General features: G+C 31.1%; 1 protein-coding gene across 3 annotated transcripts in view; it reads right to left on the reverse strand.

Moving 5' to 3' along the window:
- Nucleotides 1-18,021, reverse strand: part of LOC129745985 (dual specificity tyrosine-phosphorylation-regulated kinase 2) — a 437,758-nt gene that overhangs the window by 234,164 nt on the left and 185,573 nt on the right. For all 3 annotated transcript variants that reach the window (XR_008737218.1, XM_055739401.1, XM_055739400.1), the window contains one exon: nt 10,287-12,093. Coding sequence is in view for 2 of the 3 variants with exons in the window: in XM_055739401.1 (XP_055595376.1) it covers nt 10,287-10,304 (18 nt within the window). In the remaining variant the exon portion in view is untranslated. The remainder of the gene's footprint in view (nt 1-10,286; nt 12,094-18,021) is intronic.

Here is an 18,021-nt window from a genome sequence, read left to right on the forward strand (position 1 = left end):
GTGAATGGAAACGACATGTGACGGATCCAATAAAATTCATCCCAATAGGATTGATACAGTTGAAATCATAATATTAGTAATTGTCAATTGGTTTTTTTTCTTAAGATTTATAATAACAAATTTCAGGTAATGGTTTAATTTGGAACAAACTCTCGTCTGGTACCCACGTATGAGATCTTTGTGAAGCTTCGAGTTTTTTAATTCATTTTTGAAGATTAAATTTTAACTTAGATAAAATACATTCAAGAAATTCTATACACTATAGTAATAGTTCGTATTTAATTTTCGACTTTTGGCCTGGTTTTTTTTTGGAAAATACTTCTGTGAGCATCGTTAGTTGAAAGAATGGAAAAGGTGTTTTAAAATCATTACTATTTGTAATTTTTTTTTTTTTGCATTCCATTCAAAATTTTATCCATTATACTTCAAACTCATATGCATTAAGATAATTGTTTTCTATTGTTGTTATATAGAAGAAAAAAAATAAAGTTGAAATCATCAAGATTTTTCAAATTCTAACATGAACAAGATTCGATGTTTTTTCAACTTAATCATTATGCAGAATTTAAACTATAGGAGGAACTTGCCTATGGCCGTGCAACATTGTTTTTCGAAAACGCATTAACCTTATACTAATTTAACACCGTGGAAATAAAGTAAACAGCAGTTTGATATGGTGTTTTAAATATGGTAATCCAATCTGTGAAGGTAAACCAATGATAGGCATCGAAAACTTTTGCCTAGTACTATGGAGAGGACCGCCTAAGCTTTGCACCTGTATTTAGGTCAGATTTTCCGGCTTGTTAAGTATGAATTGGTCATCGTTATTTGGTAATCTTTCGTTTACAGTAGAAGTAAGATAACTAAACGGAAGTTCAAACGAAATATGTTTTAGGAAAATTCAAAAAAATTCGATATGTCTATGACCGGACAAGAAATTATTCAAATTTAAACATCATTTCAAATTGAAACTTTCATTTTTTCATCTCTATTGCACTCTCAAATGATAAACAAAAGGTAAGGATAAAAAAAAAACAAACATATTTTGTTCCTTTGAATTTTGCTCTCCGGTCGTAGATAAATTTTTTCTAGTTTTTTTTTCGAAACAAATGTGTCATTTTGGTTTGTCAAAAAAACCTTTTAAAAAGCCTTCATAGAATGTTCAGTATTCTGACAACTCGTACTCACAAGATCTGTTCAAGTGATTTAAGTCATTTTGCTACGTTTTTGTGTCATTGGTGGCAAGTTTGTTGAAGTAATTCATAGTGTCCGATCATAGACAACACTTTTGGAAATCATTGAATACTAACATAAAATAATATTTCTACCACATGAATATGTTATAATTTTTTTTTCTAATTTAGTTTAGAGATAATAGTATTGATACTTTTCAAATTAGTAAAGTAACAAATATTTACAAAAACATATTTTTGAAGTTATTGCTATAAAAAGACCTTGAGTTCCCCCTAAAAATAACTTAAAAATAGCAATCCAGAACTCAATACTCAAAGTAATCATACTTTGTAATTCATATTTTTATTCAAATTAGACTTTTCGAGTCTTTTTCTATCCTATTTTTATAAACTAATTTAAATCACCCAACTTACAAAATTTGCAGAAAAAGCCTACCAGAAAATGTTTCACCTATTTTATTGAATTTCTTTTTGCAACATATGAAAACCGGGATTTTTGCATGTAAGGAAGTATGAAAAAAAATATTATGAATTTATATTGAAATCCAAAGGTTTTGAAACAAATTTCAATTTTAGGGCTAATATTGAAATTCTGATTTGGAGTCTAAGTTTAGAAATTTTTTTTGTACATTGCATACATCGTATTCAAATTCGGAATCAGATTCAAAAAATAGTTTTGAATGGTTCAGAGTAAAGATACAGAATTGATATTCAAAATTCAGATTCAGCTTGAGTATTTCGTTGAGCGATTCAAATTGCAAGATATCACAGGCTTATAATTTTATTTGTTATTTCAATTTCAAAATTTCGAATTGGTAACTAAAGTCAATCAGTTTTTATTAAAAAAAATCCACAAAATTTTAATAATGGCATGTTATCTTCCCATCTAGGCTAGATTAAGGGGGGTAATTATTCAATCACACCTGGGCATTTGTCGAGTTTTTCGACACTTAATCTGGAAAAATCAAAACAAGGGAGTTTCTTAGGAATCCATTCAAATCTACATGTTTTATCGACAAAAAATAGAAAATGTTGATTTGCGTTCTCTATGGTGTTCGCGTGTTAATCGTTCAGCTCCATCTGTACAGACTGTTCCGACATACAGAAGCAGTTCCGGCGGGCCACAAAATCGCCCCAACTGGGGGAACTACACGAAGCTTCTCTCGATTCACCCGCTCACTCACACTCGTTGACTAACTGATACTGACTGATAGTAAGGCGAATGAAGCAGCGCGTAGTTCCCCCAGCTGGACGATTTTGTGGCCCGCCGGAACTACTTTTGTATGTCGGAATAGTCTGCACTGCACACCAACGAAACAAGTTAATTTGACCAGATCCGGCGAAGAACATGATCGGTCAACTAATATTTTGTAAGCGAGCTGCAGGAAAAAAAGCATCTGTAAGAAATAGTGAAAGAAAGTGTCACATAAGCTTCAAAGATCTAAGGCTTGAATTGGCCCTTTTTCATAATTTGCAATACTTTACTAAGCGTAAAACATGCTTTTTAATACATTTTAATTAAATTAATTGTTGGTATTACCAGTACAGAGTGGTATATTGGTTTTATTTGGGTGCGCAGAATATGGGACATATGCGCAGAATTAGGAACAAATAGAAAATAGTGCGCAGAATAAGGGCCACTTGCATTTTTTCCAAATGTTGTGAATAATCCACATTTTTGCTCCAAAATCAAGCTCTCATTATTTTTGCCGTTAAGTTTGTTAGTTAGCCCAAGTGCACACGAAATTTTGAGGAAATTCTTTGAAGGGTAAATTTTTTATAACATAAAACATTTGAAAAATCCTTAATTGCGCAGAATTAGGGCCGTTCATGGTACATCATTAATGAATATAAATTTTTAGTAAGGGATACTAGATTTTTCATATATACGAGGAATGCTAACTAAATTTTTTTTCAATAACTTTCAACTCACTTAAATAGCACTAGTAATAGCCATCAAAATAGTAGGGCACTAGGATGCTAAAATGAGATCACACTAGTCAAAAGTGTCTCCTGATCATATCCTATCACCCAAACCTCCAAAACAAAATTATTTGCTAGGATGCAGAGGTAACCTCGGTCCTAAAGCATAAAATTTATCTTTCATCCTTTTCTCTCTTTCAACCTATCCATTGACTACTAGGACGTGGCCGGCGCCGTTATTGATGTGTAAAGAGAGAGCATCCGTTTTGTTCATTGTGAATGAGCTGTCAATCCCAGACGCCATTCATTTGACCTCTGGGCAAAACTGATGGCCTCGGTCAATCACGAAGTAGCAACCATTGGCGATGTGGAATTCGTTCTACTGAGCCACGCCTGCGATTATGGAATTTGAAATGCAATTAATTTAAAATACATAATTGCCATGCAAATAAAGAATGATAATTATATACACTTAAAAAGTCGAAAGGAATTCATTAATTTTAATTTATTTCTTAAAACTATGAACAAAGCATTTCGGGTTCAATGATTTAAGGTGGATGTGAGTAGTCAATCAAGCTAAGCTAAGCTAAGCTAATCTGGAAAAATCAAAACAGAACCCACTAAGCAAAGTATTTTGCGAAGGTAAGTAAAAGCACCTCAAATTTTAATTATTTTTAACGAAAAACTTCAGCAGCGTGCAGTTTTTTTTCAAAATAAAAAAAAGTAAACAAGCCAACTTTTTGTGATTTTTTTTATAATATGACTGAATCCAGCCAAATACGAATTTGTTTTTATAATACATTTTGCTGGGCCAGACCAGGGAAAGTACCCTATAATAAGAAATATATCATTTCATCTCTTATGAAATAAAGACTATATTTCAGTAATTCCCAAATATGTTGCGGTTATGAAATATTTTCTCTACATTTCAAATTTGGTTACTGGTTTAACGGTATAGAAATTTGAAAAAAATACAGTAATTATCAGTAATTTAAAGAAGATTTGGAAGATGGATAGATTCATGTTAACTTAAATTTACTAAAAGACTAAATCTTCCAGAATTTTTATTTGGAAAATATCCGAGTAAATTGAGTATTATTGAAACGAAAAAATGATTATTAAATTTTTAAGAGCTTTATAAGAATTATAATTTTATAAGTTGAGGCACTAGTATAAATAATGCTGTTTTAATGTTAGCATTTTTGAAAATTTGCGTTGGTTTCAAAATTCATTACTCCTTTTCCGGAAAAAAAATTAAATAAACATCATAAACACTGTAAATGGCGAAGTTGGACTAATCGGAAATACTGATATTCTTCATGACTTTCTATTCAAATTTCAGTATAACATTGATAAGACATTCAAATCAAAACTTCAATGGTTTAACTTTCGTATTGCGCTTTTGACTCCGGAATATTTTTATTTTTAAATTATCCTCTTCTGAGTTCAACATCTTAGAAATACTGAATTGCGAATTTTCTTTTTCTCAAAAGTTTCTGTTTGTAATATTTGATCTAATGAGAAAGCTACTCTTGTAATCTGCATTACATTTTAAATTTTTTAACATATCACATAAAAACATTTTTTTTTGTGTTTTGAAGAAATGAAATGTGAATATATATTTGCCTAATGAATTATAAAATTTGAAATTCCTGCGTTAGTTCAGATTGTAATTTCGACCTAAATTTTGTATTTGAATATCATTTGTAATTTGGTTCTCAAATCTTGAATTGAAATAACGATTTTGATTTGAGATACTGAATTGTGGCTCTGGTAAATAACCTAAAATATGATTTTTAGTTTTGAATTTTACTCTGGAACTCTTAATGCTTCTTTATCTGTAACTCCATGCAATTCGAATTAATTTATTTGGTTTTTTAGGTATTTAAGTTTGGAATCAAACTAAATCTGAAATCATTCCAATTGTCATGAGAAAAATGTTTATTTTTCATTTGGATGAAATTCATACTAAATCGATGATGGAATGCAAAACATTTTAATGTTTTTTTTGAATTTCTATGAACTAGACTGTGGAGAAAAGTTTCGAATTGAATTTTACATTTAACAGCTCCGATCATTGATTAACTCTCCTCAATTTTTCTTGAAAGTTTCATTAGATACAATTTCCCATCTTTATGGTATTCGTGTCGGAGTTTTTTGTAATGATTGCTCGTGATTTGCGAAGGTAAGTAAAAGCACCTCAAATTTTAATTATTTTTAACGAAAAACTTCAGCAGCGTGCAGTTTTTTTTTTCAAAATAAAAAAAAGTAAACAAGCCAACTTTTTGTGATTTTTTTTATAATATGACTGAATCCAGCCAAATACGAATTTGTTTTTATAATACATTTTGCTGGGCCAGACCAGGGAAAGTACCCTATAATAAGAAATATATCATTTCATCTCTTATGAAATAAAGACTATATTTCAGGAATTCCCAAATATGTTGCGGTTATGAAATATTTTCTCTACATTTCAAATTTGGTTACTGGTTTAACGGTATAGAAATTTGAAAAAAATACAGTAATTATCAGTAATTTAAAGAAGATTTGGAAGATGGATAGATTCATGTTAACTTAAATTTACTAAAAGACTAAATCTTCCAGAATTTTTATTTGGAAAATATCCGAGTAAATTGAGTATTATTGAAACGAAAAAATGATTATTAAATTTTTAAGAGCTTTATAAGAATTATAATTTTATAAGTTGAGGCACTAGTATAAATAATGCTGTTTTAATGTTAGCATTTTTGAAAATTTGCGTTGGTTTCAAAATTCATTACTCCTTTTCCGGAAAAAAATTAAATAAACATCATAAACACTGTAAATGGCGAAGTTGGACTAATCGGAAATACTGATATTCTTCATGACTTTCTATTCAAATTTCAGTATAACATTGATAAGACATTCAAATCAAAACTTCAATGGTTTAACTTTCGTATTGCGCTTTTGACTCCGGAATATTTTTATTTTTAAATTATCCTCTTCTGAGTTCAACATCTTAGAAATACTGAATTGCGAATTTTCTTTTTCTCAAAAGTTTCTGTTTGTAATATTTGATCTAATGAGAAAGCTACTCTTGTAATCTGCATTACATTTTAAATTTTTTAACATATCACATAAAAACATTTTTTTTGTGTTTTGAAGAAATGAAATGTGAATATATATTTGCCTAATGAATTATAAAATTTGAAATTCCTGCGTTAGTTCAGATTGTAATTTCGACCTAAATTTTGTATTTGAATATCATTTGTAATTTGGTTCTCAAATCTTGAATTGAAATAACGATTTTGATTTGAGATACTGAATTGTGGCTCTGGTAAATAACCTAAAATATGATTTTTAGTTTTGAATTTTACTCTGGAACTCTTAATGCTTCTTTATCTGTAACTCCATGCAATTCGAATTAATTTATTTGGTTTTTTAGGTATTTAAGTTTGGAATCAAACTAAATCTGAAATCATTCCAATTGTCATGAGAAAAATGTTTATTTTTCATTTGGATGAAATTCATACTAAATCGATGATGGAATGCAAAACATTTTAATGTTTTTTTTGAATTTCTATGAACTAGACTGTGGAGAAAAGTTTCGAATTGAATTTTACATTTAACAGCTCCGATCATTGATTAACTCTCCTCAATTTTTCTTGAAAGTTTCATTAGATACAATTTCCCATCTTTATGGTATTCGTGTCGGAGTTTTTTGTAATGATTGCTCGTGATGTATAAAAAATTATTGTTTGAAGATACCAGAAACAACAATATACTGAAAACATATACAGTTTTTGTGTATTTTTAAAATATTATGTTTTCTTCGGGGTTGGCAACAAAATCGATTAATAAGGGACCTCCCGATGGAAATTCCCGATGGCTCATTCCCACCCTGCTTCTTACAAAAAATTGAAGGGGTTCAATTTTTTTATCTTTAATTTACCAAAGTTAATATTGCAGTTTTATTAAGAGTAAGATTACTACTGATTTACGCTAGATAAAGTTCATTTTACCGTATTTATCGCTCAGACCACTGGAAATTATCTTTGCTGAGATTCAACTCACGTTTCTGCGTTTGACATACTGACACATAACTGTTTACTTGACTAATATTTGACAAAGGCCTCAGTGTACGGACAATTTTTTGACGTCGTTTTTGGGACTTTCTATACAAAATGAATTGGATTATTTTTAAGGTTTAATTCATAAACACTTTTAATACTGATCTACAAAAAGGACTAGTTTCTGCAGCGAATGATGTAATTGTAGTGTTTTTATTGACTGAAAAAGTGCACTTTTTGATTGTTTGGATGTCAAGGTACGTGCTGTACGGACAATTTTTTGATACAGTGTATTTTCCCGAGAGTTCGAGAGATTTGCCTTACATGGATAAGAATAAGGTTTTTTTTAAAGAAAATGAAGGGTTTAATATGAAAACTTATTCTATGTTCAAATCAAATAAGCTAAAGAAAAACATAAAAAAATTCAAGCATCGATAAAAGTTGTCTCCTTTTTTCTTACTAATGGATTCCTTATATAAATCTAGCTTACCATTTCAGAGATTTTAGGATGTATTTAGAAAAGTTTCTATTTAATTATTTAATTATTTTTAAATAAATTTTTAAAAGTAATCACTTTTTGAATTCATGCATTGTTTGAGCCAAAATAACATAAAAAATAGATCATCATCGAATATTAAAATTTACAAATTGTTTTAATAGACTACTTGAACCAATATTGCATTTAAATGATGAACTTTTATTTTAAATTGGAACAGCATGAATGAATTCTTCCATTGGGACTGTATATTTAAGTTGTGTGTTTTGTTCAATTTGAAATCTTGCAATCAAATCTGAATTTTGAATCAAAGTTCAGTCTCCAAATTTTGATTTACCATTTGTAAAAATTTTCAAAAAATAAATACTATAGCCAATTTTAAAAGATGTTTCGAATTCTAATCATTGAATTTTCAATTTTATTTGAAATATCTAATATTAATCTTAAAACGACCGAAAAAATTAAAAAAGTTTTAATTTTGAATCTCGGATGAAAAAAACATAATATAAAAATAAATTAAGTGCTCATAAATTTTTATATAAATTTTCTGTTTACATTAAAGTTCATAAAATAAATGTTAACAAATCATTTTTTAATTATATGTAAACTTTCTATACCTACAACATTTAAAGCAATGCTTTATACTCATCGATGGTTTTGCATGGCACATTTCAACTTTATCATTTTTTCATGTATATTTGACAATAGACAATTCTGTTCTGATTTCCAATTCATATTCTTAAATTTTCATAAACTTTTTTGTTCACTTTTCATGCTCTATAAAACATTGTAAATTTTGTACAGATCATCAATGGTTAAGGTTGCCAGAATATTTTCAGCACTCATCCGGGCCGGACAAACCTGGGCAACTTTATGTAAAAACCTGGCAAAATCTGAGCAAATTTTAACAAAACCCAGAAGTTACTCAACAAAAATAAAAAAAAAATCATTAAAATTCATCGACAGATCTTAAATTGTGTCTAAGGCTTCCAAAGAACCTTTCATGATTATTTTTATAAACTTGCCTAAAAAATTCCGTTTTACAGGGAAAAAATACAACATAATTTGTGTTTTTTTATTTTTTGTTTGAACTACTAAATAGAGTGAATACATACGGTCAAAATTCAGATATTTTTCAATAAAATCCGGGCAACCAGGCCGGGCCGTACTGTTCCCAAATTTAAAATTAAATATCTGGACAAACCCAGATAAAACCGGGTAATAAGGCAATCTTATCAATGGAGATTCGTTGTTTTAATTATTCCCTTGTAGAATTGTTTAAATCAAAGCAAATTGGTTTATCGATATTGGTTTTTCTTGACAACCAAACAGATTTTGACAATTGATTTCAATTTAAAATTTTATATTTTTCATTGGTTGGGTATTTTTTTTTATTTTTTGTTCATTTAAGGAAAGTTAACAATTTAAATGTCCATTAACAGAATCATGCACTTTTTCGAATTGTTTAACACAGGTGATATGGGTCTTTGTTTTAACAACTGATTTTGGAATATTTTGTCGTCCTGAATTCAAAACAATTATCAGATTTTGTCTGTTTATCACCTCTAGTTATGGTAATATGGTGTGAGAAAATTTTAAAATCGGTGACATTTGGGTGAAAACGATCTTTGATGACTGATAAACTAATAAACATCCATGAATGATAAAAATTGATTTTAAAATAAATTTTCTATCCTCTATTCTATCGAGGATTCAGATCTTGTCGAATTATTCTTCTTCTAGAAAAACAACGCTTTAAAAAAAATTAAATTCTACAAATTAAAAAAAAAACAAATCGAGGAAATAACAAAACTGTCTAACGTCATTCAAGAAACTCTCCTATTACTATTTCGCAGCAGTCATTATCACTCGTGGTCTTAAGGAAAGCTTATGATTGAGTTAAAACCTTCATTTTTGTCAATTTTGTCATTTTTGCCATTTTTGTCGTTTCTGCCATTTTTGTCATTTTTGTAATTTTTGTCAATTTTGTCATTTTTGTAATTTTTGTCATTTTTGTCATTTTTGTCATTTTTGTCATTTTTGTCATTTTTGTCTTTTTTGTCATTTTTGTCATTTTTGTCATTTTTGTCAATTTTGTCAATTTTATCAATTTTGTTTAATTTGTTAAATTTGTCAATTTTGTCAATTTAGTAAATTTTGTCAATTTGCCAAGTTTTTTCAATTTTGTCTATTTTGTGGATGTTGTGAATTTTGTTAATTTTGTCAATTTGGTCAATTTTTTCAATTTTGACAATTCTGTCAATTTTGTCAATTTCATCAGTTTTACAGTTTGAACCAAATTGTATATTAATTTATTTTATGATTTTTGCCTTTTTTTCATAAATTATCTCGAAAAATAGAGCTGCTAGAAAAAATCAATATGATGTTTGGAATCAGCGAGTGTCACAGAATGTTTCAAAAATAGCTATTATATTTATTGCACCTCGGAGAAATGTGAATTTGTTTGCCTTGTCTTATCAGAATAGTCAATGAAAATGAAGTGTTTAAAAAATGGTGTTATGATGAAGAAACATAAATTCTAAAGAACGAGCTAAATTAAACAATTTCCAACCAGAATGATGGGATTACTAGCATAAAAATGAGAAAATGAGTAGAGATACTTACTGGTCCACGATCCAACATACTGTAGATTGTATTTGCACCGTTTTTTCGTTCTAAAGACTCTAGCTAACACGTTCCACGTGGGTGTGCAACTCTACTGGGTTTGGGTGCACCTACAGGTGATGATCTACGCAACTTTATTCTTTTTTTTTTCGGGGTCACACCGTTTTTTTTCTTCTAAACACCGGTGGATATGGTTATTACGCGATGAACACAGAAATCTTTGAGGTTGAGGAAAGCCCACAGATTCCACAACGCAGCAGCCGAACTTGAGAAGAACTCACGACACGTGGGATTTTTTTGCATTCAATTGTGTTTCTGAATCAACGTGATTACGCCAGAAAATTGAGCACTTTTTAGATGCTGATTTTCTCTCTTAGCATGTAACCTTATTATTTGTCGAAGGGAGCTGCACTTTTTTTTGGACTTGTGTAATCTAGCGTAACTACACCCACACTCGTCGTGTGGCAAATTGTCGAAAGCTAGCAACGAGATAGCATTACGCCGCGGCTGGTAAATTCTTATCAAAGCTAAGCGCACAGCGTACGGACGTTTCTACACAACACTCTTCTAATTTTCCAACACAACAGCCAGAGCACAGAATTCACAATTCTCGTATTGTGCTGAACCGTTTTCTGGCCACTCTTTTTTGCTCGCTTTGGCTGAGTGTGTTTTGATTAGAAATTTTCCACATTAGCTGCTCGGCTGCAGGCACTTACTTCACTGCCTTCCTATTGCTGTTGCTGCTCACTTTTTCCTCCCGGATCGATCAATCGATTGCCAAATTTTCGCAATTATTCCACCGCTTCTCGGTTCTCTTTTTTTTTGTTGAAGGGTTAAGAACACCATACAAAAAAGAACACACAAACCGGACTCGGTTGGAAACGGAAATAAGCCTCCGGAAATCAAACTTGATGCTCACAAAAACAAGAAACACTTTTCCCCGGACACTAATCAGTGGACAGAATTCTCATTTACTCGACCCAGAAATGGTGTCACCCAGCTCACAAATCACTTTTTCTATTTAGTAAGAGGGACACAAAAAATCCCTTCCGAAACAAACGGAACAGCAGAAAACCTTCTAATCGATCGGGAATGAATCCTCTGTCAGACGAGAACTCCTCACCGCGACGACGATTTGTCAAACACTAGGTTTCGAGGGTTTCGAGGGTACAGAATTTCCTCGTTCTTCCTGAACTCTGCGCGCTCGCTATCCAAACCAAGTTAGTAATCGAGCAATCGAGTTTGTTTGTGTCTGATTTGCTGAAAAAGTTTGAAGTTCTACGCTCAACCGTTTTGTTTCACTACTAAACGCTAGACTTTTCGCGTACCGTACCGTTTCTTGGCTGCCGAAGAACTAATCAACCGCATAGACTACGCGAGACGTTGAAGCAGCAAGCAAACGACAGGAAATCCAACTCCAATCAACGCAGCGACGATGTGCTCGCTCAGTGCTCAGCTCAACAAGGAAAAGCTCACAGTCGATGTGAGAAGAACGAGCGAATCGGTTCAATTCTCCCCGACCTGGGTGCACTTTGTTTTCGTCGAATCGGTTTTTGGAGCATACGCGGAACTGATTGCTGTTTGCAATTGGCGATGGGGTCCACTTCCAGCGAAGGAAGGAGCGCGGTTGTCAGACGGACACGTGCTCCCCGGTTGTTCGAGTTTGTTGAGGTTGTTGTGTTGACGGTTTTCCACTCGCTCTTCTGCTCTTGAGCTCTCTTGGAGCTCGTGGCACGGTTCAGGGTCTTCTGCTCGCTATTGCTGCTGCTGCTGACCGGAAAGCATGGCCATCATCGTGCGCATCAGTCTGCGGCATGGCGGGTGGAAATGCACATGAAAAACAAAGAGAGAGAAATATTTTGTTAGAGAGTTTCCAGAAAGAGAGAGTTCTAGTGATTTGTATTTTTTTTTCTGCAAAAGAAAAACGTTTGTTGATGATGATGAAAACCGAAAACCTTACAACTTACTGCCTCACGGACTGACTGCCAAACGGATTTGGTAATGCCCACGTCGAGCGCGAGCAGCATATGTTGAAAGCAGGCAGGCAAAAATATTGTTGTTTTTTATCTGCACGCCGGGGAAATAAGTTGGGGATTGGTGAGCGGGTGAAGTTCGGTGGAAGTTGTGAGGAAAATGTTTGTTTGGTAAAAAAAGGGTTAGTCGGTAGTTAGTCTCAGTTCAAGGAGGGGTGCCAGGCAGGCAATGAGACAAACTTTCGAACTGGTTTAAATATGAATTGCCCTAGCTACTGGCCTCTATGCATATCTATCTATCGAGGAAATCATTATCAATTTATTACACGTTGTTTGTACAATTACTAAGCTTGTTGCCTATTGGAGTTAAACTTTTGCATTACTTATTTATGCAGTACCGATTTTTCTTTAGCAGCGGTTTTTAGCTGTCATAAATCACATTTTGTTGAGTCCGAACAATCGAACCAATGACTTATTTATTCGTTGACTGAAATTTTTTCATTGCAGACACTGTTCATTGACAGATTCAAACATATTTGACGATTTTGTTGGATGGACATGTAAGGTATTAAGGCCATCTTAAAACAAAAGTTGATTTTCTAGTCTGCTTAGTAACTTCAATATTTCGTGGGAGAAGATTTAAATTAAGAAGGATTGAGCAGGCAATTCTTAGGAATTCGTATAATGCTTCCCAGTAAAAACGCAAATTTCTATTGGAGTTGGTAGACAACTATAGGGATTTAAAGCATTCATTGTTGTGAAAAACCAACAATTTACCATTTTTTGACAGAAAATTTAAGTTTAATTTTACGTTTTGCTATGTTCTAATTACAGCTGGTCCAGAAAGATGCTCTATAAATTGTATTCTAAGGGAGATCTCTTTGTATTTGTATACTTATAAAACAGTTTTTATAATAATTTAGTGATAAATTCTTGATATTAAAAAAAATAAGGACATTTTCCAAGATTAAGTCAGTAGAGGAAAAATGGCTAAAATGATGCTAGATGTTCATCAAAATAGTCTTATTTAGAAGCTAGCGGACAGCAGGAACTGATTTTTTTTAATGAAAATTTCACATCATGAAAAAAAACGTTTGCATAAATTTAGAGGTCATTAATATTCAAAAACAATTTGGCTCGCGGGCCATAAAGACATTGAACCCTAAAGTCCCCTGATTATATGCAAACATTTTTTTCTTTCAATGTACATAAAAAGATCACAGACGAATCCATGTTGCGAATTTTTTATAAATAAAGACAGTTTCTGCTGTTCGCTAGATTCAAAATAAAACTATTTTGGTGAAAATCTTGGCCACCCATTTCAGAGTTTGAAAGAGCGCATTATAGTTTCTTGACAAAACTTAGAAAAAATCTGTCCTGAAGATATAATAAGAAAAAAAAATTCCTCAAATCAAATAGAAAAGAGCTTTTTCTAATCAAGTTTTCTAAGCTGTTTTTTTTCTTCCCAAACTTTCCTGACTTGGTTTGATTTCAAATGTATTTACCATGCGCTTAGCAGCATATCAGGTCGTTAAGGTCAAAAAAGATCCCAGGATCAATTTATTGAAATGCATGATGTTAAAGCTACAAATTTTATAAAAAGTTTATTTTTTTCCGGGAAGACAAAAACTGATTTTATAATAACATAAGTTGGATGTAATTGAAGGAACTTATAATTTAATGATTTTAACACAATTAAAGGAATTATGACATAATGCATTTGCAGAAAATAAACTTGAGATTGAAATTGCACAATTCTGTTGAAAGTAAACCAAAGACAATGTGTAATGTAAATTGAAAAACATATGACATCTTCTTAGTTTTAGTTCAAGCATTTGTGTCTTCATAATTATAGGCATGTGGCAAAATCAAAAATCAAATTTATATGTTTGAAAAGATTTTAAAATTTTGTGCATCTAATTCAAAAAAGGATTCTATTCAATTGAAGTTTTGCAGATTGTTCTTGTGCGCTACAGCTTACAATACTTAAAAAAACGAATGTTTTGTTATTTTTTTACTTGATTTAGTTAAAAGCATTTAACTGAAAATATTAGTATTGGGATATTTTCATGAACCAAGCAAATTTGCCGCCAACCGTAGCCTTGAGGATAACGATAAAGTCTTCTAAGCCAGGGTCATGAGATCGAATCTCGGTCACGACATACGTTTCTGCTGGTTGGTGGTTTTAGCATTTAGGTATTCGCCTTCATGCTCTTGAAAGATGTATGCCTTAGGGTTCGTTCAAATATTACTTATCGCTCTTAAGGGGGAGGGGGTATCGCATTTTGTTATAATGTGTTTCGTAAAAACAGGGGGAGGGGTTGGGGGTGTTTTCATATTTTGTTACGTAACGCTTGATATTTTTGTAATTACCCTTTCCTTGCTTAAAAGTTTCTTGTGTGTACGGTGTGAATTTAGCACCGCTTGCTTATTATACCAACTGTTATGATAATATGCCAGCTTTTTACAATATAGCCGCCTAGATTATAGCGTTTTTATGGATAGTTTAGAGTGTCCCGCAACTGAAATTTATTCAAATGTTACATTGATTTTTATTAGAAAGTAGAAATTTCATCAAGGCTACTAACGCCATCTGCATTTTTAAGAGACACTCAACTTTTGTTTAAAAATATCTTTCATTCTAGACTAAATCTATGAGTTTTCTAAACCAAAAATCAGAATTATTTTAAACAATCTATAAATTCAGTCAATCATATTCGCTATTTCGGCTCGCATGTAAATTGCATAAGTTTTGAATTCTGATGTTTTATAAATTATTTCTCGTGGTTCAGTCTGGTCGAGGCCCAACCAAATAGTGTTTGAATTTTGAAACGGTTAAGTATGTCCATTATGAACATAAATTAAGTTTGATTACACCTGTGTAACGTTCCCCTGGGATCATTATTTTTTTCAATTGTTGCAAGAACTGATATTGAAAAATTTTTGCGTCCTGAGTACAAAACATTTTTCATATTTCGTTGTTCAGCTCTTGTTTTGGAGATAAGGCGTTTGGAAAAAATGGCGTGGTTAATGTCGATCTTTGATAACAGATAAACTACATGGAAAATAAAAGTTGGGTTTTAAATCCATTTATTATCCTTTATTAAATCATCTAGTTTGAATATTCTTGTTTAAGAGATACAACATTTTAAAAAAAGATGTTAATTCTACAATTTTTTGAAATTTCAAAAGATAGGATACCTTATGTTTCTAAAATTATCCAAAAAAAAATTAACTCATTCAACTACTTTGTTGAAGATGGCGAAACCATTTGACTTATGGGATTAAAAATATCAAAGAATTGATTTAGGTTATTTTTTTTTTATTTCATCAAAATTCCCGTTTTTTGCTGACTTTTTCAATGCTGTTTCTGGAGGTTGATTGATAGTATGAGCCGTTTGCATATTTTTTTCAATATTGTTCCATCGAAATACATTTTTTAGAAATTCTGTAGTTTGAAATACAGAATCGAACTTAATCACCAAACAACTATACTTGAACTGGAAATTTAAACTTTAAAAAATCTCAAGGGAGGAAGCTTAAATCCTCCCTCCCTCGTTTGCACGGCCGAGAATAAGGATACTAACGAAATATTAAATTCGACTTTTCTCTAGAATTTAGACTAGGGGAGAATTAGGATATTTGATCCCTGGGGATACATGATTCCTTCGCTTTATCTTGTAACAGGAATGTCTTACAAATGAAAAATGTTCGAGAAAAATGTGCCAAATAGAACAAAAAAGCAATCCTGTTGTTTAAAAAAATTATAAATGTTTTATTTTTCGAGTAATTGAACTTTGTTTGAAAAATTAAGCAATATGTGATTTGAAGATCTTTTTGTATCATTTTAAAATGTTTCTCACATGAAAAAATTATAATAAAAATATTTATCCAATATGTCAATCCTTAGAGTATAATATGAACTTCATAATGGCATATTTCCAAAGCAATAGTTAACTCTATTTTTTTAAGGAGAAGTGCAAAATGTCCAAAATGCATTTTATGGGAATAATTGTTCCCTAGAGCTCAGAATGATATATTTTTTTTTTGAATGGATCTTGATCATTGGTTATTATTAAATTAATAATATCTGTTCAATAACTAATATTTATCCAGTAATTATCTGTTGAAAAGGACTAAGAATTCTGTATTTATCTAAAAACTAGAAAATTGCGCTTTAAATTATGCAATGCTTCTAGGGTAAAAGACAAACTTTAAGAATTCTCTTTGTCTGATATTCACAAACTGTGAAATGATAAAAAATATGGCAAAAACGTCACCGTACTTTTTATCTTCAGATTCTTCTAGTTTTTAGCCTAGAGTCATGGCATCCTAAATTAAGGATCAATTATCCTTTAGTAAAGGGTCAAGTCTCCTGTAAGTTAAAAAATATCACATTTTTATAGTCTCACGAAAATGTTTCTAGTTCATCTACGAGTTCATGTATCGTTCCAACTTTTGGAGCATATGAACTTGAAATTACACGCTATCAGAAAATGCAAAAGACGGCAAGTTGCTAAAATTTCCCAAAAAGATTTTATTTGTTACGAATGTGTGCATGGGGGAGGGGGTTTACGTAATATTTGAATGGTCCCTTAGTGTTAAAAATAAGATCTCTACAAATAAACGTGAAGTTTCACTGAGATCTTATATGTATGCAGGGCCGTAGGAAGAACCGGCTCATGGGGGGGTTTTAAGACAAATTTTTTCCTACAATATTTTTGCTTGAACAATGCATACACAAGTGAAAAAAGTACAAATTATTCTGGTTGAAGTTATTTTGCATTAGAAGTTACTTATTTTTGAAGTTAAGTCCTCGGAGCTGCCAATTTTTTCATGAAGCTTTAAAAAATATGGGAACTTGTGCTATAGCTCAGTTGGTAAACCAGTTGCCTCCTGATGTGATGTCCGACTATAATCGTAACAAAAAAAAAAGGATTTTTAACGCTTTATTGAGAATTTTTTTTTTACTCACCTACATTAGAAAGCTTATTCTTTAGAACTACAAGCATAACTATTTTAATCATGGCTGAAAATGTATCAAATGTTCAGAAATAAAGGTAAAAAATTATGTTAACGGTTCAAATGAGGATTATTTTCTACTTTTGAAATTTATAAAAAATTTAAGATTTTGGTTAGAACCTTTGATTTCGAAGAATCTGCAATGTATGTAATTATTGTTAAAAAAAAATTCCAGCTCAATTTTTACCTGAGGTAAAAAAAATAAGTTGAAAAGTTATTATTTATTATTTTATATTTCATAATTGAATTTATTTATTGTAATTGAAGTTTTCAAAATTAAAATCTAGATTTTTCAAACAACAACAAAAACAAATTCTTTGAAATGAATCCAGATTTTAATTTTGATTTGTGATTTTCACCAGGTTTGTGTTTCTAAACTAACTTTGATATAATTTAAAATTTTAATTTTGAATCAAGAATCATATTTATGAAACTGAAATCTCCTTCAATTTGAACCCTTAATGAAATTTTAACATAGATATTTTAATATTGATCTTAAAACTTAAATTTAAGCTAAATTTGAATACAAACTTTGGATTTTAGTTCCAAGCCTCAATTCTGCATTTTGAACCCGAATTCAAAACCTGAATCTTAATTCCAGATTAGAAATCCAATGAACTTGAAATCAAAAATTTAAATAAAATTGTGAACTATGAAACTGTTTCACATTTCTTATTCTGGACTCATGAAACTTTCTTATGTTTCAACTCTGCATATCTAAGTTTAGGTTTGAAATTTTA

Source organism: Uranotaenia lowii, chromosome 2, assembly GCF_029784155.1.
Source record: "Uranotaenia lowii strain MFRU-FL chromosome 2, ASM2978415v1, whole genome shotgun sequence".
Taxonomy (NCBI): domain Eukaryota; kingdom Metazoa; phylum Arthropoda; class Insecta; order Diptera; family Culicidae; genus Uranotaenia; species Uranotaenia lowii.